Genomic DNA, 23959 nt, shown 5'->3' with positions numbered 1-23959 from the left:
TCCAACACTGTTTTTGTCTTTGGAAGATCAACACTTGGATGTCGCAATTGACGTTTGATAAAATGTGCAAACAATTGAAGTAAGCTTTTGCTGATTTTGCTGACTTCTTGATCCCTCGTTTGGTTGTCTTTAACTGCCCGAGAAAGGTTTGTAAAAAGCACCAAGCATATAACCGTTCGTTAAGCCACGCTCGGCCGTCCCGCTTAGGATGTTCAATGGTTTTTTTGTGAGTTGCCTCTTCTGTTGCTGCTGTCTTCGCACTAGTCAGACGGAGGAAGACGAGCCCGCTTGCTGCATTTTGCTGACAATGCACAGCCGGGTCCGGGGTTGCAGTTTCCAGTGTCCCGCTGTTTGCACGAGATAGAACGAGGAATAGGAAGAGAAAGCGATATAGACAGCAAGCGGGGGAAGCAGCAGTCTGCCAGTAGCTGAATTTTGCTGATGGATTGATTGATGGCCCCCAAAAGACAGACAGGGCTGAATTTCATTAAATTTATTTCATATAAATCGTCTGCGTTTGGACGTGGAGAGCGAGACAGCACGGACGACGCGACGGTGACGCGAATGCGAAAGCCCAGTTTGGTAGGGGTAAGCGTTGCAAAAAAAGGGAATATCGATGCGTTCGGTCGCTTCATTTGTAACTGACCAACTCTTTCGTGGGTCTTTTGAAATTTAAAAAGACACCACATAACATAAAGCTTTTCAATATCAACAAAACGCAAGCATGTTGGGAGCACAATATGCCAACCATTAATCGAATCTTCTAAATATCTTCCACGACTATTGGAGTCGTTGCTCCTGCCTATTAGGTGCCTATCACGCTTCCAAACATCCCCCCCCGCTGGAATCGGTCAGAAGGCAGATCAAACCACCAACTCCTCCCGATCCGATAAGCGGATTGTTGTGAATTGTTCACACAACGGTTCGGAGCGAGAGTGTCCTAATCTAATAAAATAATAGATTGTTTGATGTATCAATAAAGAAAATCCGCTCAACCTAGTCGGGTCAGTGCTGGACACTCGGGCGGAGGGGCGAACACTCGACAACCTGTAACGCATAAAGCAGAAGTTTTTATCTTATTTTCCTTCCGCAAGACTTTTGCTAGTTAACACGCTTAGGCCCGCCGAGCGGTTTCCCCAAACGGATGTGTGAATCTTTGCGAAAGTAGTTCCCGGTTTGCTGGCAATGGCTGGTGGGAAGGGGACCATTACACGCAGAGGGGATGTGTAGTGATAGTCGTAGAGTGGTGGATAAGATAATGGTATGGCGCCACTTGTTGTAGTGGCTTGCCGTGGTCCGAGGAGAGTCTCCACCGTCGTTTGTGTTGGAGGTGTTGATTCGCTTTCGCTTTCGGTAGATGTTCTTTTGCTCGACGCGCTTCGCCACCTTGCGTAGCATGGGATGAAATGAAGAAGTTCGGTAACTATAAATAAAAATAATCAGATCAGGATCAGGGATTTTGCCATCGGTTCACGGGACACATTCGACTCCTTTTTGGAATGGCTTTCTTGCTTTCTTTCTTCGGACCATGTACGATGAATTGGATAAGTTCATTACAACTGCTCGTGTAGTGTAGCAAATGGGGAGGGACACTACATTAGCCCACTGCCTAGTGAGCAGTGATGTTGCATCACATTCGGTACAGTAATTCTTTTTTAGATGGTAGACTGTTTTTCTTTTTGCGTTGCTCTCTCTCCATGGTTTTGGATTGAGATTGATTCTTTTGTATTGAATCTTTTTTTTTCCTTTGCACTGTGTGCTGATTCTTAGTTAAATGTGCCACGTGACTGGTCTAAAAGACGGAAGGAAGCAGCCCGACATGGCCATTAGCGAGAGAGACGTTACACGCACTTCGATTTATTGTCGAAACAATATTTAATATTGATGTTTTCTGCAAACTTGAGCCACAATGGTTCAATTTTGTGCGTTGTAAAACTGTTTGCAAGCAAATCATCACACAGCCTCACCTTACCCAAAACCATTCCAACATTCCACGTCACAGATGGTGGCAAAATTTGGCCGTTCGTATCGATTTTTCTTTTACTTTTTTACACACTTACACACAAAACACAACACCGAAAAAAAATACATGAACATATGCGTGAAAGATTTCACAAAATCGCACCACCATTTCCCCTGCGTCGAGCGGGCAGCAGTAACAGCAGCAGCATCGGCAGCATTTGGGCTGGACGGGCATTTGCTTGTAAATATTTAATGGTCGGTACGGAACGGAGAGATAGGATTATGAATGGTTCTGCACCTCGGCAAACGGTTCCCGGGCACGAATCGTTCGATCAATTTCACCCACCCATCCCCATAGGTTTGTCCCAGATGAGATATAAATAGTGCTGCTAAAAAAGGGTTCCTGGGCTGTAAAAAGAAAAAAAAACACACGCACAGAACGCACTAACTCCACAAAAAATGTAGAAGGAATTCAAACTGTGTTCTGGCAAAGATTTTCACCTCCCTTCGCACTTCGGCAGCAAGAAGGATTCCCACAAAAAAGGGGTGAGAAAACCACTTGTGCTAATAAATTGCCCTCAATGATGACCGTGAAATGAGGAAATCCTACCACAGGTTTCAGGGCGTTTCAGGGTAAGGGGCACACTATACTTCTTCACCTTAACCAAATCCTTTCAGTAGGCCGGTAGCAGGACAGCAGTAGGAGAAGGATTCCCGGGGGTCTCGGTACCACCATGATGAGCCACCGCTGATGCGACCGGTCGCCATGCTCGTCCATCCCAGTTCCGATAAACAGTTTGTTGCAAAGTAATCAAAACAAAAATTTATTTAGTTTCGAAGGAAACGTTGTTGGTGGGGCAGATTCGGGGCGTTCGGTTCAATTATTTCATTTCAATAAAGTGGAATCTCTGGGGAAATTTGTCACCCCGTAATGGGACACGATCAAAGAGGAGCTGTGGAAGAGGGTTTTTACAGCAAAAAAGAAGGGGTTCGTTAGCCTTTCCATTTGTGGTAGCAGTGTAGCAGGCTGCAGGCACGTTTTGTAGTTATTCAATCATATTATTAGTTACGTTTGATTGTGGAAAACATTGTGTAGAAAAAGGAGCAATACTGTGTGCCTTTTAGCAACAATTTCTGCTAGCAGGTTTTTATCTAATCTTCCCCAAAAGTAGAAAAAATGACTTCAACATTCAGCGCAGAAATGGCGTTCTTAGTTTTATTTGGCGCCGTAAAATATGGGCCGCCATTACGAAAGCGTAGCTCGGGCCAGCTCCAGTTGGTGAGCCAGCTACGATTTTATCCTTTTTCATTGGTATCCACTAGAAGAAAAAAAAAGCCAAGAGCTCTCAACAACGTCCAAATACGGTTGGTGCGATTTTCTTAAGACAAAATAAAACTCACCACCTTCAACACCTGTTATGGGAGCGTGAAAGCATAATTTGCATACTAAAATTAAGCGATAGAGCTTTCCTCCTTTCTTGGGATAGCGTATCGCGTAGAGGAATATACGGCTTTGTACGACCAACAGACCAAGCAAAAGGGGAGGGGGGGGGGAGCAAAGGGAAAGGAATGGAAAGTGAAGCAACGATCCTGCCTTTTCACGCCGCGGTTCAGCCACACGCGCGGCGCGTTCAGTCGCTCTCAGTTTCATCAATAATTTAAACCCGAACCTGCCAGTGGGCCGTTCTCTGCCGCGCCCCGGAAAATCCCTTTAATATTCACCGAATCTTTTTAAAGCCTCCCTCGAGGGAGAAGGATCTGGATGTGTGTGTGTGTGTGTTTGAGCCGGGAAGTTTGAAATCTAAGACACACGTTTCGCTGTAAGACACGCGGACCGCGCCAGCAAAGCCGATAGAGAAGCGAAAAAGGAAAATAAAATCCAGAAGGCTGTGTTGTGTCCCCTGGAACAAAAAAAAAGGAAATCCCTTTGCACACAGTCGAAACAAACCGAAGCAAATGGGATTCGAGACTGCCGCTTATCCCGGGCTATCTTGGCTGTCTGTTGGCCAGCAGAGAGAACAGAATTTGTGAGCCTCCTGGTGGTGGTGGTGGGGTGATCCTCCCTTGCTTCCATAATCTCAAATCGTCTCCAAAAAAGGTAGGATCTCGGATCCAATTCCTACCGAAAGTCCGAGTTCGGCAAAGGCAAGCGCATTGACAGTGGGGAAGCCGTTTGGCGCTTTGCTGGCCGAAAGGAAAACGAACCCCTGGCACGCCCCAAGGCCTCCCATCTTCCCCATTTTGGCAGACGTTTGGTGTGCTCTGGTGCTGTTGCTGCTGGTGGTGGATTTACCTAAACTAATGTTAAAATATTTGAATATTTATGTAGTTATGCTTCGTTCGTTCCGCTGCCCCGCGGTGCCCTCCGGTGTGTGTGTGTGTTGCTTCCGCTTTCAAGTGGCAGTTTTTTGTTGTTGTTGGTTGTATTTTCCTTTCTCGAAGGCTTTTAGGCGCGCGTTTTCTTTTAGGAAAGTGTGTGTGTGTGTGTGTGTGTGTGTGTTGCGCTCTTACCTTGGTCCCCCATGAATGCTCTCCCGCTTGGCTGGGAGCGGTGGCAAGAAAGAAGCCTTTTTCCTCTTGGCGCACGGACCTTCAAAGCCGGAGCTGGAAGGAGAATAAAATAAAAGTAAAATCACAAACGAACAAACGCGAACGCATTGGTTCGGTGCACACTTTTAGGCTGTCGTTGGTGTCTGTGGACGTTTTTTGTTGTGCCGTTTGCCTAACACAAAAAATCTAATGTCATTCCGCTCAAAGCGAAATGGCGCACACCGTTTCCCGGTGAGAATACAAAGCACGCGTGTGTATGATGATAATACGACGCAGAATTCGCTACTGCTGCATAGTTTGACAACGGGCTTTGATTGTGGCCGGGGCGGGGGTTGTGTGAAGTAGGATCGTACGGAGCGCTTGCAGCGATACTTTCTACGTAAGAGGACAAATTCCTCTTTGGATGGATTACCTGTACTTGCACACGGAGGATAAAGTTGTACAGCTGCAAGCAAAGGAGCATAAGCATGGGAGAACGAGGGCAAACGGCGTAGGATCCGAACGAGTGGGTTATCCTTTTTACATTAATGCTTTTCATAATCCGATCGGTGTGGTTTCGATCCCGGAAGGTATTTGATGAACAGATCGCGATCCAAGTTCATATGATGTTCCTTTAAAATGAGTTGGAATTGAAAGAAAACCAGATTTTGTCTAGTTTGACGCGTAGGACACATTTGAATATATGTCGAAAATAATGTAATTTTAGTAACTGGAGAAGCAATTCCCAGCGTGAATTGAATTGATTTTCTACGATTTCTGTCAAATTCTTTCGTCGTGTGAGACTAGAGTTCTGTTCTAATGTTTGAACGTCTTACTTTGCTTAGTATAGTTAGAAACAATAACTAGACATCATATGTGAAAGCCAGTGTTGGTAAATTTGTGACTATGTTCAATGTGTTACTAATTACTTACTACAGCTAAGAACGACAAAGATCAACTCTAGATTTGAACTGATGCTGAGCATGTTAGTACACCAAAGGCGTTGATCAATACACTTTACAGCAGCTCCGAAGTAGGACTGCTAATAAGAAAATACATATGTGGAATAAAAAAAACGAATTTGACATTTATTTCATTTAGACAGTTTTTCCAATATGAAGACAACAAAGTCATTTACCACTGAGAAGATCCTTCGTACTTCACATTAAAGAGACCCCAGTGCATTTTTTTTTTAATATTTCAACGCAATTAATGAATTAATGGAGGCAAACTCTTCAATGATCCTTATAATATGACTTAAAAGAGCGCAACAAACGCCGCAAGAGGCGCACGCATAAATCGTCCTACCCACAATAGTGTGCTGATTTGTCTACCATTTATTAACCAGCTTCCAGCTTGCCGATCCACCTCCACCTCCCCCTGTTCAACAAAACCTCCCGCGGGTGCAAACATGCAATGGTAAAATGTTCTCATTTTGTTCTTCTCCACCTCGCTTGCGCTCGTCCGCTCCGCAGTGCGCCTCAAACGCATCGCAAACACGTAGGAGGCGCCTGCGCTAAGTCTCTCCCTTTTGCTCAACCCACCAAAACCGCCGTTCTCCCGCCGCCGCTCGTCACCGCCACCGAGAGAGGAGCAAAAACATGGATACTGCCCCAAGACCCCGTGTGTGTGTGTGTGTGTGTGTGTGTGTGTGTGTGTGTGTGTGTGTGTGTGTGTGTGTGTGTGTGTGTCCGCGTTTTTGCTCGGTTTGTGTGTGCAATTATTTAACAAATCGTAAATCATATCACATACAGGCACGCACGCAGCTGTGGCAGCTGGCAAGGGCAAGTGATCCTCCCGTTTTGCGGTGGGCCGTGTAAAGCGGAGAAGGTGGCGGGCAGGCTGGTGGCCAGCAAAACCAGCACAAAACCTGGCGTGCTTATGTCCTAACTGGGAATGTTGCGCGATGGCGCCCTCCACTGATTTACATTAGCGTCGTCGTCGTGGTCGTTGTCGCCGGATGCATGTCGCTGCATTGCATGAAGCGCATGTGTTGCATGTTGGAAAATGCTTCTTCTTGTTGACGGCTTGTTACGCCTGTGTTTGTGTGTGTGTGTGTGTGTGTGTAGGGTTTGGTTCCTTTCGCTTCCTATCCTGTTTCCTGTGGCGTTTTCCTTTTAAAGCAGAAGGCAGCAGCCACACGCTCAGAACCGAAGCGATCGAAAGGTGCCAGTGCGATCGTCGTCTGCTCGATTGATTACTAATTCAGCGCCGTTCAGTACTGTTTGCTCGTAGATCCGGTTGCTACGTGGACTGCGGTCGCATTCGTGTGTCAGATGTCGAAACCGTGTCCCGGGGGTTGTCATCGATACAGCAATATCTGCACTCCCCATATCCCGCTCCCCCCATGGAATGCTCTCTGTTGCTCCGAAAGCACAAAAACACACATAATACACACAAAAAAAGGTTCGCTGTCTTCTTCGATCTTGCTGGTTTTTGTTGCTGTTTTTCTTTTGCGAAAACCCACTGCGTCCAAAAGTCGTTCGATACAATCTTGCCGAAACGCTCCACACACAAACAAAGCAAACCATCTTTCCCCGCCGTGGAAGCTTCTTTGCTGTCATTTCATCCTGCAACATGGCTCCGCGCTACCGTTGGAAGAGTTTATTAAAATTGATTACAATATTTTGTCACCGTTTCTCTTTCGGGACTATTGATCGTACAGTGGCTGCGCAAGCTGCGGTAAACGTAAATAAATGAGGGGGGGTAAATTTGGCACAAACCGAAATGGTTTTACGCCCCGAAGCAACGACCAGCCACGGGAAGGGGTCAGGGTACCCTCTTGGTTGACCACTGGGCACAGTTTGGTGTGTAATGTGTTGTTGGGCATGCTTTGATAAATTACTATCGGCGCTCGCACTCTTGGAAAATGTGCAGCGAATGTCTATAATTATGTGTGCGTTTCAGCTTCCGTTCCGATAAGGCAGTGGAAAAGGATAGCTTTTTACAACAAAAAAGACGATATTAAACAGTACATAAAGGAGTGACTGCTGGCAGTAGGTATGTTATTCGACCGGCATCATCGGCCCGTTAACAGATCGTACTATTATTACGGAATGGATTCGGTTCCACCGACGTCATAGTTGTTTATTGGAGCCGTTTGGAGTAAAATGTATATGATTTAAGTTGTGTCGTAAAGTCCATGCTGCCATAAACAAACTTCAGGAAAGCGTTGGGGACGCACAAGAACACATTTTGTTGAGACAATGTTCGTCGACGACAGCCCAGCAGAACACAAACACCCATCAAAGTTTGGGCTCGCTTAGGGGTGTGACCTTATTCTTGTACACTTACTTAACAATATATTTACATGCCTCAACCTCACTCAATGGTTTCCTCTTGCAGTGTGGGACATTTTCTTCATCGCTCCGTTGCTGTCACCATCCCAATTCGTTCCACCATTGATGTCTGGGATGGATGTGTTTTTTTTCTCTCCCGTTGTTGTGCAACCTTCCTTCGCAAAAGGTGCGTGTCTGCATCCAGTCACGGCGTGGTAGTTAGAATCCAGACACTTACACTTTCCTTCGCGTCTCCTTGCTCTGCCATTTCTCTTGTCGCATGAAGATCGATCGTATACGAACAAATGTCAAAACGTGTACCACGGATCGTTGCCGGTGACGTGCCATGATTCCCTGGGCAAGACAATTGCCAAGACAGCCGTCTCCTCCACCGCCCAACCGACCGATCCCTTGTCGGGGATGTCCCACATCCCTGCATCCCTGCCCACCAGAGACATTGTTGTGACGCTGTCCTTATTCGAGTGCGCCTTTCGCCCCAAAACACCCACTGAGTGATCGGGTGAAGGGGTTGAAGACGGAAATCAGACATAGACACAATACCCGAACCCTGTCTCCCTGCCTGCTGAAGACATTCCAGCGATCGATACAGATCACATTGGGTGAACGGGTAAAGACAAAACGAAATTACGGACCACGATCGTGCTGGATCACCAAACCAAGCCGTCGGAGACCTACGTACGTACGCAGACACTCGGGAGTGGTTTTGTTTTGCACTCTTCGCAGGAGGCGTAAGACGAATTAGAACAGTGCGCCGTCTCCTGTATGACTTATGATTGATTTCTTTGGCGTGACGTGTTTTGCGTAGGATCGCGCTTGCGTGTTTTGAAGCGTTTGCGATGTCAGAACTCAGAAGGAAGGAGCAAACAAAGCACGTTGAAAGACGCTCTTTTGTTTCCTCTTTTCGGGGGTTTGTTCTTGCTGCATCTTGATGTTCCCTCGCATGACTCAACCTGTACCTGATCACAGAAAAACAACAAAAAATCCAAAATATACCGCATCCTAAATCAACCTTGCAAAGATTCGGTTGCAGCTCTTTTTTTTAATGACATTCGCACTAAATTCCAGTAGCAGCGAAGCTGCCGGAGACTGTCCAGCAAGTCCACCCAGGCTCATTTACGACTTGATTAAAAATGCAGCGCTAAGGAGACGAAAGACAAGCCCAAGAAGAGCAACACCAAACGTCCTTTTCGGCCCATGTTCTACCTTTTGCCGGCGTACAGTCGCGTGGAAAGATGAATGGCCAAGCACCAAACGACACGGTGCACGGTGCGTGTTGCACCAAAAAGCTTCAAGACATCCTTTTTTTCTTGGGATACACTGCGAGACATTGGACACACGGCGAGACATTGGAACATTGGGACAGTAGCTAAGATGAAATAAAAATCCGAAAAAAACGAACAAAAATTCACCGTCGACAGCGCGGCTGGAATGTCTAACACCAAAGCCACCAGCTCCTTGTCGCCAGAAAGAGCGGCCGCAGTAATTATAATAATACAGCAATGTTAATGGATGTCTGTGTTACGCTTCAGTGAGTGTGTGTTTGAGATCTCTTTGGGAGGGCAATTTATTAGAGCGTTGTTCGCATGGGAAAGATGTCCCGATGCTGCCGAGTTTTATGAGTTCATTTCGTGAGCTTTACGCGTATTTTTGCGAGCACATCACCTAAAAGTTTGCCAATAATGACTGCCGATAATTGAAGCAAGCAATAAATTTGCTCATAATCTTGTCACCTTCCACCAAAACGCAAATCAATCAACGAGCCTGCCTGCTTTTAGCGGTGAGCCTTCAGTTCCAGCTCCGTGCGATAAAGTGCTGTTCAATATTTAGCCGCTCATTCCAAGTTCGCTTGTCTCTCGGGCCGATTCAAACCCACAACTTGTCGCTGTGTTTAAGTGCCAAATCTGGACGCACTTTTCCCTGTGCCCACTGATTTATGAGCTCTGTTGCCGACGGGCGTGGAAGGAGCCAGTCCGGTGTCCGGCTTTTTTGCATTTCCTCTTTAGCAGGGGGTTTCTGGCTTGCCCGCACACCAGTGTACGGCTTATCCGGCTGCCGCCAAACCTGTCAGCTCGCTATCGGAATGTGCTAAAAGTTTAAACGTTTCCATTTAGCGGCCAACCGTTCGGCTAATCGTGAGCCGGTGCTGGTGGTTGGTGGCATTTGAAAAGGAAGGCGGGAAAAAGAATCGATCCCAGGCTGGAAACGAGACACATTTTTGCGAATATTAGTCACATGGTGTTTGTTTTTTTTTTTTAGAAAGAAACTTCCTAAAATAGCCTTTACATTCGTTCTCTCTTCGAGTGTTTCGCATAAAGCCGCGCAATCACACGATGATAGGACACTATTGAAGCCCGGCGCCCGTCTTTTCATCGCGCCTACTTAAACGGTGACAAATAGTTTTTAAAACACCCATCAACCGTCCGCTTCCTATCGCAGCTCAACACTCCCGTCCGCCTGCCGGAAACGCGCGTTCAGTGGCGTGGCGCATGGCCGCAACGGGCGCGCACCGCGATGATGACGGATTAGTATTTAGCCAGCCAAACGGGAGTTTGATTAATGATCGAGACGCTCATGAAGCGCTTACGGCGGCGAGGTACCATTTGGGATAGGGCAGGGGGAGCCCAGTTAATTCTGAGACATTTTTATTGTCAGTGAGTTTGAGCCTGAGGGAGCAAGCTGACTGAGGCTGAGGTACTGAGCGACGTCTGAGGGTGCTGTCTTGTTGCCTTCGCCACCTCCGGGGGAGGGTTTAATTGCTCTTTTTCTCCCGCGCGAGCGCGCGCTTGCTGTGTGTTGAAGGCAAATAAGTTGCCTTTCACGAGACGCACGTCGCTGGCAATGGGGTGTAAAGATTTTAGGGAAATATATTTTCCAACCCAAGAGGATGGGAAATCCCTGTTGTTCGCAGCTTCACGCCGTAGCACTGGGAAACGCAATGATAAAAAAGGGGTAAGAACCCCTTTTGCGTGTGTTCGTGGGTACGATTTGCAACGCCTCGGTTAAGAGCGCACGGGATTTAACAGGCTAACCGTGCGGAGGAGTAAATTGTCTTTGTTTGATATAGCACAACAGCAACAACAAAAAAATGGTCCTGGTTGGTATATTCCCTTTACCAGTTACTGTACATTTTGAGGTTCCGGTACGATAGAGATAAGCAAAAGTGCAAACACAATTTGGTCAATGTTTAGGGATATTCTGGACATGGGAAGACTTTGGAAAAGGAAGTAACCAGTCAAGTAAAAATAGAATACCAGCCAGCAGTCAGCATTTTGCGTATCCAAAACACCATCATCTTCGTGATGATCATCATCATCCTTTGCCGGTTTATAATGCACGAGAGCTAAAAGTTAAAATCTGTATCGCTTCGGGACATGCAGCGTAAGAATGAGCCGCAAAGTAATGACGTTGATGAAGTACACGTCGATATCCACACCCGAAAAGGGCTGCACAAAACTTTGCCATATCCCTTTTGCACCGACGCCTCAAGACACCTTTGCTGAAGACACGTTGAAACGACGAACAACGGTCAGATCCTTCTCCAAGAGTCGTCTTCTTCCGATGGATTAATTCGCACTGCCGCGAGTACGAGCTTCACGCGACGCATGAAGAACGTGTTTTATGTTGCGAACCAGTAAGCAGCAAAACCATCAACAGATTGTTCCGAGCGACGCTTTACGATGTGGCCGTCCGTCTTGCGTCGTCGGGGCCTGCAGGGTCATCTGCACGCCGGCTTGTGTCCGCCCGTCCGTCCGTTTATTATCGCAACCGTGGGGCAACACCGTTTCGTTGGTAAGTGATCGCTTCAATCGCTTCCGCGTTATCAGCAGTCTCGGATCTCGGGTACGGCTCGGGTACAAGGAAGAGCAGACCAAAAGGTGTGTGCTACCAGAATTACATGTTTTGTGGGGCCCTGGTGGTGTCTGGTGCAGATGTCTGGGACAGACTCTGGGGCAGACGCTCGACGATCGAAACTTTGTCAAATGAGTTGAGGTTAGGCGAAAGGGTTTATTTCTTTTGAGCTTTGCGAGTCCTATCAAACGGGAATCGGAGACACTTCACTCTTTCATTCCAATACTTTGTCAATAAATTAATAGCCATCTTCTGACATGTGATGTACAAACACCTTGAAGGGTTGTTTCTAAATTAAAAGCAAATATCCCAAACTCATAATCGATTGACTGATCTTCTTCGCCAAATCTCCGATTTTCGATTATCGTCCCAAACACCTCGCAGCCAATGCGAAAGGGTTGGCATCTACCTTTACCCCTCAACTTCACAGTCTTGTACGCGATGGTACTTGATTCATTTATCAAAATAATCATACAGTGTCGGGCGGCGGCAGCCCTTGCCGGTGGGTGCTCGATTCTAATCAAACAATGACAGCACAAAAGGATTATCGTTAACATTTCGCCTGAAAGGCTGGAAGAAAACCACCGGCAGGGACTAGACTTCATTCCATTCCCTCATCCATTTCAAGGTAGTCGATTTAGTTCTGTTTGGCGTACCGCACCGTACCATTGTCATCATCGTGGACTTTGCACGGGGTTTAGTAACCCCTTTATCTCGCCCCGAAACTCCGATAGGACGAGGGTGAAGAATCGCTGCCCTGGCGCTTTTGGTCACGTCATATCAGCAGCACCAGGGGTGTTGATTTTAATGCCCGGCTCGGGAAAACTTTTAATATTAGATGAATTATTAAAAGGGTTGTTGTTGGGAAGAGCTCCGAGCGGAGACTTCTGGTCTGCCGTGCGTGATACTCGTGTTTTACGTTTCCGTCTGCTCGTTAGCAGCTTCCTTCAGCGTTCGACTGTGGCGCTCATCGAAGGGTGAATTTGGTGAAGTCCTATCTCCCTTCTGGTTGGTCTCCCACGCTGGCTGCCGGGCAGGAAGTGGTGTGTTGGTTTGTTTTGATGTGTGCAGTTTTGTGTCTATAGTGCGTACAGAGAGAGATACAATTGTGACAAGTGTTTATCGAAGGTGATCTGATCCCGTGGAAGTGTAAATAGAGACAACTCCAAAACACAACCGACGTACGGGAACAGTGTCACGTTGAGAAAACAATGCGCACGATACGTGGTTTAAACAGGCGCAATCGCTGGTTTGTTTTTGGAAGAATCTTTCTAACAATTCGCCGATCAAAGACATGTGGAAACGACCTCAAAACAGTTACCCTAGACTCCAGATGGTTTGGATGTCGGAGTTTGAAATACGGAAAACGCATTGCAAGCTAATCCACCCAATCCCCCGGACAGCACGGTGGCAAACCGATCCTTGCCTCCGGAGGACATTAAGGAATTACGTTTTGATTGAACGCGCCAACAATGCGACTGTCGCCCGAGCAAAATGCTCTGCCCCGTGTCTCTGTGCGTGTTTAATGGGCACACAATGGCAGAATTCGTTTTCAATCAGAAGATTTGATCGGAGGACGTCAGAGAAAGCAGAGAAGCAATCCTCCTTCCCATGGTAGCGCCCTAAGGCGAGCATCCGCTAATCTCCCCAGCATCATTCAGGCGTTGTCACGCGGTGCTGTAGTTTTCTGCGTACCAGCCAGTCTTTCAGTCTGTTTGCCCCGAGGCGCCACCGCATTTGTCCGTACAATTGTCCATCTGGCCCATGGGCCCGGGCACAGAGGTGTAATTGAAATATTTCAACATACCCCATAATCATCGGGCAAAAATGGTAGCAAAAACAGGGGGACTAAATTTCTGGAAGGATTCCGCTTCTTCGTTTTGGCCCCTACTTTGATCACTCCGGTGACACACACACACACTGCTGAAAGGTTTCGACTGCCAAGTCGTTTACGTTCAATCGGGCTTAAGCAACGCTGGCGGGCATTTGCGAGGTCCACGGAAAAGAGCGAAAAAAGCGAGATAATTGTACGAGCACCGGGCAATTTACGGTGTCCGCGGTTTCGGTTCCAATCCAGTCCAGTGGATCTGGTGCAAGTGTCCGTGCAGGCTCCCGAAACCCCGAAATCGAGACCCATTTTGTCCGTGTTTGTTTTGGCGTGTGCTGCTGCAATTATCGTGTCTTATTAGAGCCACAAGAACGGGTGATGCTGCAGGCACTGCACATTATCCTTGGGAGCGTTGGGTTTATGGGTAAGCTTCGTGGTTTTAATTTGTTCCCCGAGCTAAAAGCCCACAAGCAAGCGGGCGCATAGCTGGCAAGGACTGAAATACTCATGTTTTTCTTCACACAAACTGCAGACTGTTGCAAGCAAAAAACAAGCAAGTTGAGATGAGTTTGACCGTCTGCTGTTTTGCAGGCCCCAGAAAACGCCTCTTTTGGGCTTCGTTTCGGGATCACTTTTCGTCTTTCCGGCATTGTGCCCTTCTCGTGCAAAACAAATGACATTATTAATCATCTCATTTGATCTTCTGCCAGGATGGATGGGGAGGAGGGTTAGCCTTTCGCTCACCGAAATGGCGTGTATTTATTGAGATAAATTGACAGCACGAAAGCATGGTTGACAGTGGCGGGTGTGAGCCGGTGCTTGGCCGTGGATAGGTTGTCAGCAATCGCCTTTTTCTCTCGCGCTCCTTCCGCGAGCCCAATGTGGCAATGGATGGGTACGTGTGAGGTACGCTCGAAAGACACGAGGGTAAATTATTAGAAATTATGCTGAAACAGTGAAACACGGTGGAGGGTAATTTGTTTTAAAGACTGAGCAGTTCCTAGAAAAGAGGCACGCTGCTAGCCCTTTTTCATTATTTTAAAGAAAGCATGCAGAAAGGTTTGGAACGTGCAATGAACCCGGAACTTTTTAAACCTTCTGTTCTTTTCTATTGTCATTTAAAGCTTCAAATTAATTTAATAATATTTTTTAACACATATTTCGTAGTCTCATAAATATTCAGAAATATTATTCATTGTAAATACAACATCAATAATGGTGACTTCCTATTTGACACCTTTTGGTGACTTCAGTAGTTGTCTTTTAGCCATTCATTTAATTATTTAAGGCATCACTTCTTGCTCAATCACTTTATTAAGTATGCTCTACTTAGTCTCTGCGATCGTGTGGTCCAAGAACTCAAGCCGTCAAAAGTATGAGCTGTGATAATTATAATCATTGATTCTAGATTCGACTAAGAGTTAAATATAGGTTCTTTGGAGTTTAATTTCGTTAAGATTTGTCAAGATTTTGAGGTTTTCCAGGATCTTAAATGTTCTTTTACTTTAAAATGGCTCTGCTGAATATGTTTACATCAGATCCTGTCCTATCCTACGTTCAATGTATTCATTTGCCACAAAACACCAGCAATGGCATCATTCCGTTCTGTTCTAGCAATCCTTTTTAACATCCAAAGGATGCAAGTAATAATTTAATTATCTTTAAACCGTGCCATAATTGCTCGTACTCATAGGTCCTGATTGAAACTCCAATAACAAATCATTCGCTTACGGGTAAAACCTCCGCTCCATCGAACCAATCCCGACGAGAGCGGCTCTTTCAGCAAACAGCACACTTTGTTGGATCAATTTATTATTAACCATCTGTGGGACGTTCGTTTTTTTTTGTTCAGCTTCACCTCGATATTATTACCCGCCACGCGGTAGTTGCCGGAGCCTTCCAAACGTGCAAGCGCGCACTCCCGCGACTGAAGTGGTGAGCTTGAAAAGTGCTTGAATAATAGAAAAACACACAGATAAGCTATAGGCCAGCCCAACCACCCACCCGCTCGAGCGACAATGCTGCTGCAGCACTCGCGGCAGCGACCGGAATCAGCTGAAATAATGGAGCAATTTTTCCACGAGGATTTTCCACCGGGCACGTCCCGTGTAAGTACGCGTACGAGCGCGCACCACCATTGGGTCCGCCGGTGGAAGGCGGTGAAGGTGGAAGGTGAAAGTGCCCCGGGAAAATCTGGTTAATCGAAAAGCGTACCGAGAAAACCCGTGCGTGCATCATCACCGCGCACCGTCTCATCATCGAAGGAGGCTAGAAGGCTGTCTTTCCTGTTGTTTTGCACTGTCCTTTCGATCAGCTCTCACAGACACACACGAAAAAAAAAACAAGATCACAATCCCTCACAAATAGCGAGTCAACCGCTTCCTTGTTCCGGCTCTGGTGTGTTTTGCTTAGCTCTGTGCCATCGGATTGAAATGTTATTTTTCACGGCTTTTTGAACCTGTCCAACAACACAACATGCCGCTCGCTCTGCACCGACCCCTGCACGAGAAATATTACCCGACTGGGACGGAAAGCGCACAGGGAAGCAAAATGCACACGGTGGCGCGCGCGCGGGCGCGGGTGCTGAGAAAGATAAACATAATTGCACACCCGGGGTACTGATGCGCCCCCTGTTTTGCGTACCAACCAAAAAGAGGGAGAAATAAAAGAATGCGTCACGCAGGACGCAGGGCGGGCGCGTAACGCAAACGCATTCAGCGCCGCCGTCAAGCGCCTTCAATTGTGGTGGAAAATTAGGGTCGATTCTTCACAACCGTCGAGTAGGCAAACGAACCGAAACGAACCGGCGGGGGAAGGGTATTAGTTTTTCTCAACCGGGGAAAATGCAACGCCAGCCCCCTCCCCACCCCCTCTCTTCCTAGGTTTGGTTTGGTATTCAAATTCACCGCCGTCCCTTCCCGTTCGTTCGCGAAGAGTCAATGAAGATGACGATTAAATTAAACGGCACACAGGAGAGTACATCGCTCGGAGGCGATTGCGTTGCGGTGCTTCGCACCGGGGTCTCGCTTTAGGGTGATATTGTAAAGTAAATAAAGTAACAGAAAGAATAGAAGAGAAGAGATAGTGCATACAGTACAGCAGAAAAAAAGGAAGCAAAAATACCTCCCAAGCAACTGTTCAATGTGATTACGGAAGATGTCTTTTGTCATTTTGGCAAATTCTTTGGAAGGTTCAGTTTCCCCGGGAGCAACTGCGAACAGTGCCGAAAACGATGAATGGGTTTATTGACATGGAGGGTTCGACCGGGGCCTTTGCTGCAACAACACCACTTCCTTCGGGGCATTATTGATCGGGGGGCAGTGCTGGTGCGCATTTTACTGCAAAGAGACAGACTGTTGTTTCCTTTACTTTTCGCACCAAAAAAAAAAAAACGGCTTACGAATTGTAGAAACAAAGTGAAAAAATAAGAAAAAAAAGCGAAACTACGATGTGATTTTATAGGAAAAAAGACACCTTTAAAAGGGTATTTTGTCTGTTGCTTTGGTACAGACGGTGCATGAGCACACAAACACACTGAGAGAGAACTGAATGCGAAATTGAAACGTCATCGAATCACGCAACTCTGAGCCATGGTTGCTCGCAAAGCTACCGGGAACGTGTGCGTGTAAACGCGGGGTGTCGCATAAAACGGAACTTTTCTCGCGCCCCGTCATCATCATCACCACCACCACCGCCGTGGCACACCATGGGCACAATTAAACGTTTTCGAACGGCCGAAAGGACCAGCGCCGGCCGAAGGCGTTTCAATGCGTACGATCACGAAGGGTCATTTCCGAATCGCGCTCACAGTCCGGGGGCAGTCAAATATGATAAATGATACTTTCGGCATGTCAGCCGGAGCAGCACGCACCAGCCCAAAAAAAAAAAAAAACGAAAGCGAACTGATCCTTCCGATTACTGGCCGCTGGGTCCCATTTAAATGAATGGTGCTGCAGAGCCTTCGCCGGTCTCTATGGGTATCTTGCAGCGCCTTTGCTGGGAGGGTGAATTTTTCCCTTCTTCGGTCGAATGGTCATCATGTGCCGTGTCTACGCGGATGTGTCGACACTTCCTTTTGCGCAATATTATTTATGGCACACCATGCCCTTCCCCTTCCCAGTTGCAGTCGATAGCAAAAAGAGGAAAAAAAGAGCAGCAAAACATAGGAAACGATATGAGTGACATAATTACGTACGAGTGTGCATTGTGTGGCCTGGTGTTTTGTGAAAGCGGAAAGAAAGCGCGAAAGCGCAGCGGTCAGTGTGACCCGCGCCCGAACCTTAGCGAAATTGCATTCGAATGGTGGTAGCCTGTAATGCAACACCCCGAAATGGTTTCCCGTGTTGTTGCTTTTATCAAATGCGTCCGACGACGGACGGTTCGTTGCTTGCTCCCTAATTCAACTCCTCGCAGCAGCCGGCAAGGAAACAAACACGGAGCAGAGAGAGAGCACAAAGTAAGGATGGAAAGGCACGAAAAGAATGGGCATGATTTGAGTAGGCGTTGACATTTAATTTGCTATATCATTATCATTATTTATCGGACATTTGTTGCGAGTGCACGATGCAGAACGGTCCCGGTGCGAGCTGGCTTGCGCCATACGCTGCATCCGGTCGCTGCGAATGTTTGCCATTACAAATGTCCCCCGAGAATCGGACCCGATCCCGGAAAAAGTTCTATCATTCTTCTTATATCCCTGAAAGGAACGAAAAAGGCAAAAAAGATGCTTCGATCGCCCCTCAACCTGTGGGTGCAGAAATGGGAAGCACCAGCGCACGCGACCGATTTGACGAATGGGTCGCAGTTAGATGCGTGTGCATTAATTGTGAGGTAACCATGGACAGAAATTTATCGCTTTTTATTATGGTTTATTGCCACCGGGTGGGATGGTACAGAAATAATAAGCTATTAGGGAAATATTTTTGAAGCAAACGTCACAAAACTTCCAATATTAACCTTTATTTAGGAGATGTACGGCGCGTCGGTTTCTTCCCAATTAGCAGGTACAATCACGTAAGCGTATTCCCGATCACAATTTAGCCACACTTAGGCACCCGTCGCCGTATGGCGGACCGAATCCGCAACGAAGATGCGCATATTAGCCGCACTTTTGCAATATATTGCGTGACATAATAACGGCTACGTTGGCGTACGACGGTTCCTTTCCGTTTTGCGATGAAAGTGAAACCGACAGCAGAAAGTGGGAGTGTAGAAGATTGCGAAGGGACGCCGGCATGGTAGTACGTTAAGATGATTGTTATTAGACGGCAGGGGAAGTGAATGTGTGCAGAGAAGGAAGTCGCGTGGCCGATACATGGGACGTATATTGCAGCACGTAGGACATTTTCGAGGGAAATTCGTTTTCTTATAGCTGTGGGTGACTTAAAGGGGGGTTCGTTTTTGCAAAACATGGCTTATTTAAGTAATATTCACATGAAATTCTGATACATTTCTGTGAAGATATATTGCCAACACTTCTGCAAAACCAGGGCTGCGTCTTCCCAAGAAGACGCAACTAACAGCACAACGACATCGATTGTTTTCTTTCAGGGGAAAGCGCAAACTCCTCTCCGATTGATTCGTTTTGGGAGAAAATCCCCTTTTCAAAGAATCGACACCAAAACAAGCATTGACCCTTTGCGAGCTTGTTCCGAGAAGGGTGAGCCTGTAAATACACACAGGATACATAGTCAGGACGATAATTAGACCATCACCAGCACTCGGCGTAACAAGGTGTACCCAAACCCAACAATTGGCTAATTTATGTCAATTCTTTTCCGCAACCCGGAAGGAGCTCCTCCTCACTCTGTTTACAGACGATACAGGGCTTGAATCCCCTGTTGCCATATGGGTATGACCATGAGAGCCTAGAAGATGGTTTGTTTCGTTGATTTATGTCAGAGACCTGCGTCTCCGTACGTGTGTGTGTAAGCAGACCGTATCACAACAAGAAAAGCATCAGTGGCGTCTCTCCGGATCCGTTCCAGAGTGCCACAAAAGGCAAGGGAACGTAAAGAGAGACAGTCTAATTGATACAAGACAAATTCCGGCATCGCAATAAATCACAACGCCACCGTTTTGCGCGATGGTGCAATTATGAGTGGTCCACGCTGGAAAGAATAAGATGAGAAAGGTCTTGTTGCGATATATTGCCGATGCTGCTGCTACCGGTGCATCGGTTTCGGTGGCGTCTCGGCTGGAGAGTGGATCGGAACCCAACGGTAGCAAAGCAAGGAAGGAATGCACGGGTACACGTTCATTCACGTTTCGCCCGGTGCATCGACGGCGAGCCATTCCCCAAGGAATTGGAATGCCCTACCGGATTGAGATGATGGTGCACGACGGAGGGGGACGGTGTACAGTTCCCGATCAATACCGACCGAGAAAGGTTTTGGAGCACCTCCGGTGGTGAAGGTAGAATCTCTCACGTACGGCAGCAGGAATGGCAGCAGTGTGTGATGTACGGATGGTTGTTGTTTGGCGAAATCTCTTCATTGCAATGGCGAGGAGAAGGCGATCGTCGTTTTTATTGCTTTCGAATGGTGTGACAATGTACTAGTCATTCAGTTGAGCTTAAATGACAAGTTTTGGTACAATATTACACTCCAAATTTTAAGATATAGTACTAGCTATTGTCCAATAACTTCCATCTTCAATATCCCAATGATGCATACACACAGCAAACTTCAATAAAAACACAAAACAACCGTTTGCATATGACATCTCCTAGGTGGATAGGCAATCGAGATATCGCTTCCGTTAGGCTGTCACATGTCACGGGCGACAGCGAACGACGAGAACGAGACCGAGTCGTCACTCATCGAACGCCACCATTCCTCCTCCTTTACGATCTGTCTCGCAGGGCAAACATGAGAACCTGTGGCTGCTGGGTGGATGCAGCAGACCTCTGCCGAAGAATGAAAATCAACTCAACGGGCAAACGGCATTTTTCCCAACCAAGCGAACGTTGGGAAGCAAGCGCAAACCTTCCTTCGCGTGGACATTCCGGGGGTTCCACGCCGGACGGATGGCATCGGAATGGAAAAACACGTTTTGCTTGCGCGTTTTCGTGGGAAGAGAGAGAGAGAGGGAGAGATACATGCATACGCACACCGGGGTTGAGATTCTAACGTTTGGAAGTCATCGGTTTCGGGAATTGATGTAGCCATAGGACTGCAGGTCTGGGTCTGGCTGGTTGGTGCGACTCTTTTTTTATTGCTGTTGTTCCCGGGTTGCTTCCCGGGTTGCTTCCACTTTCCATCTGGCGCTTGGGCGATTTGGCGACAAACGGGTAAAATCATGACCCATTGGAAGGGACAGGATGGTAGGAGGAAACGTCAGACGACGGACGGCTGTTGTCTGTGCGATGGTCATTTAAGGAAATCTGGCCGCCATTCGCGAGTGCGTCTTATCGCGTCTTCCTGTCGGGACACGGAGCCGCCCCGGCAAGCGATAGTTTGTTGTGGAAGGGCTTTTTTTGCGTTTCGTATCTTGATGGGAAGATGCTTCCCAATGGAAGAGAAAGGCTAGGAAATGAGTAAATTTCCTTCCAGAACATACTTTACTTCAAGTAATTGGGGTAATTTGTACACAAGAACGCAATAATTGTATGGAAAGTAACGCCCAAATATCTATCATCGTGAACGTTACAGTAAAACTCCTCCCAAGCGCTACATCTGTCCCGAAATCGTTCAATCGAGTGGCTTTTGATCTTGAAATTGCCTTCAAAATTGCCCGAGGCATATCAATGTTCTAAACAGCGTTTAAAGGACATCACCTCTGACACTTACTTTACACGCACATCGTTGCCAAGCTCTTACCACACTCTTCCAAATGTCCGAATTACCCCCTTGCTGGCTGAGTAAGCTAAGCGAGCGTCCTTATCGTCACTTTTGCATCAAACTCGTAGGAATACGTAACCCCTCACTGTGCGCTGTAAAGGCTTGGTGTGAAAATATGTTTGCCCTCGGGGAGAACTTCCACAAAACGACACTTTTAGTGTGAAGCCCTCGAACACCGGCGTGCAGTAGTAGGACCCACAGTCTTGAATTGAACGCATTTTTAAACCGTTCAAACTCGTACGCAACCCTGATCTTTCCTTTCGAATTCAGTACCGTATTTGCCTCGGAGGTGTAATTTACGGTAAAACACTTCAGAATAATACTCTTTCCTGTTTCGTTCGATGACAATTTGGCATTTTTCGGTACACTCTATGGAAGTGGCGATCAAGTGGCTGCCCCACGCGGTGCAAATGGATGTGAGGAGGAGATGTTGGAGACTGTTTGGTGAGTGGAAAAACAAAACTATCCAATCGAGCTGCCATACACAAATGGTTGATAGGTTTATTTCGCCTTTCCACCCGGATGGCATTGTGGGTTTCCATTTCCCCCGAAACCCTGGACTACCGGAAATAAACTCTGCGCGCGTGTGTGTGTGTTTTTTTCCTGCATGCACACGGGCGGTTTGTGATCGTGTGCAGCTGTGGGGCAGTTATTTTAACCGGTTTTGGTTGATTTTTTATTCATCTCGATCTGCCCCACACGATCTGGTTAGGGATGGGGTGGAAGTTTCACCTGTGCATTTTCTTTTTTGAGTTTGTCCTTTTTTCACCTCCACAGAAGTGGGTTGCACCGGATGATGAGTCCCACGCAAATGGAGCAAAATGGGTGGAATGGCACTGTTTTTTTGTCTTTCCTGCTTTATTTTTGCAAGATAAAAGGAATCTACTATTCGTAAAGCAAATATAGACACGTATTAACTCAATGGCCGGCAAATGGGGTTTTGGCGCTGGGTGGAAAATGGAGCCCGATGAAGGCTGTGGCGGGGGTCCCTTTTTATCATTTATATTAAATTTTAATTGGAAAAATAATTAATTTCCCTTTTCTGCGCTCACCGGTGGTGTTTCTGGGTCTGAGTAAAAGTGTGTGTGTGTGTGCGCGCGCCGATGTTGAATGATTATTTTTGTTTGGTTTTGCATGATGTATTTTTTATCTTCGCTTCGCTCAATTTTGTTTGCTTTGCATTTCATGGCATGCGTTTGTGTGTGTGTTTCTGTTTTTTCCGTGTTGCTTTCTTTTTTTTCGAATTTGGTTGTTGCTCTGAAGCACTTTATTTTGTCAGTGTTTTTTTTCGCTACCTTTTTGCAACCCTTTCCAACCTCACCGCCAGCTCTCTGCTCAATTTCTGCTTTCTGTTTGCATTTGTAAAATTAATAAATTTCCATGATAATAAATATATTGAGCAGCAGCAGCTACAGTGGCAGGGAAAGGGAGGAGAATGCTTTGAAGAAACTGCAACGATGGTGAATGCACACCGCCAATGGGATGCACAATCTGTTTGTGGACAAAAAAATAGATGCAATTGCACAGACACACTCTCACCAACACACGCACATACACACGCTTATAGAATCGACAATTAAAAAAAGCAGTATGCAAAGAAAAACACGAGCAACAGCACAGAAGAGAGGATGAAGCTACAAAAAAAAAAATGTTTGTGAAATTAATTTCAATTTCCGAGTGGCATTTTTTGTTTGCCTTCGCTTTTCATCCCGAACTGTCGCTTCAGTTGCATTTTCCTCCGCCCATTCGCACTCGTGGGATGGGAATGAATGCTTTGCGAATGAATGAATGTATCCAGCAGCAGGATCGTGTGTTTCTTTTTATCGTTTTTTGTTCTTGTTGTTGTTGTTGCTCCTTCTCAACTCCCTCTAACGACCATGGAAAAGCACTCCACCCACGGATAATGGAGTGTTATTGGAATGTGGATGAGTTTTTCCAGCAGGTGATTGTTTTATTATCATCTTTTTTTTGCTTTTGCTATTATCGAATGTTTTCCTTTTTTTTGGACTGTGCATGGGACAAGCCGGAAGCATCACCGTGTCCTGTATGTCCTTTGTTTGTTTGTGATCATTTGTTTCTTTGAGTGTGTTTGTTTGTTTAGCAAAGCAAAATTATGTTTACAAAATGCAAATAATCTTTTACTTGGCTTTCTTTGATTTTGCCGCTCTTTGAACTAAATTATTTAAAATGATTTCCTTAAATGTTTCCTTATTATTTCCTAAACATTTGTACCATAATACAAATCCACCGCAACAATAACAAACATTCTAACGCAATTCTATAAGCAAACCATACCCTTGCACACATCTTTTTCAGCAAAATCCTCTAAAGACATCACCATAACCCACCAAACAAAACATTTCCACCGATTCCGCCACTCAACATCCTTCCAACATCCGAGCGACGTTTCACTTTCACTAGGTCAACGACACCAATGCTCTGTCTGCAGCCGGAAAAGTCTTGCTTTCCCTCAAGCCACCCAAAAAAGCTGCAATTCTCTATCCTCCTAGACCTCTCTCTTTCTCTCTCTCACTCTCTCTTCGTTCTTCACACGCGATCGTAAAACCCGTCACTAACCGTGCCGCGTGTACAGGACCGAAACTTGCTCCGATGCATACCGATGATTGCACACTCCTTTTTATAGTGAATAC

General features: G+C 46.5%; 1 protein-coding gene across 1 annotated transcript in view; it reads right to left on the bottom strand.

Moving 5' to 3' along the window:
• LOC120896437 overlaps positions 1-23959 on the bottom strand; it is a 137502-nt gene that overhangs the window by 82681 nt on the left and 30862 nt on the right. The window contains exon 3 of the mRNA XM_040300565.1: positions 4474-4566. Within this exon, the coding sequence (XP_040156499.1) occupies positions 4474-4566 (93 nt within the window). The remainder of the gene's footprint in view (positions 1-4473; positions 4567-23959) is intronic.

Source organism: Anopheles arabiensis, chromosome 2, assembly GCF_016920715.1.
Source record: "Anopheles arabiensis isolate DONGOLA chromosome 2, AaraD3, whole genome shotgun sequence".
NCBI lineage: Eukaryota > Metazoa > Arthropoda > Insecta > Diptera > Culicidae > Anopheles > Anopheles arabiensis.
This window is presented reverse-complemented; position numbering and strand designations above follow the sequence as displayed.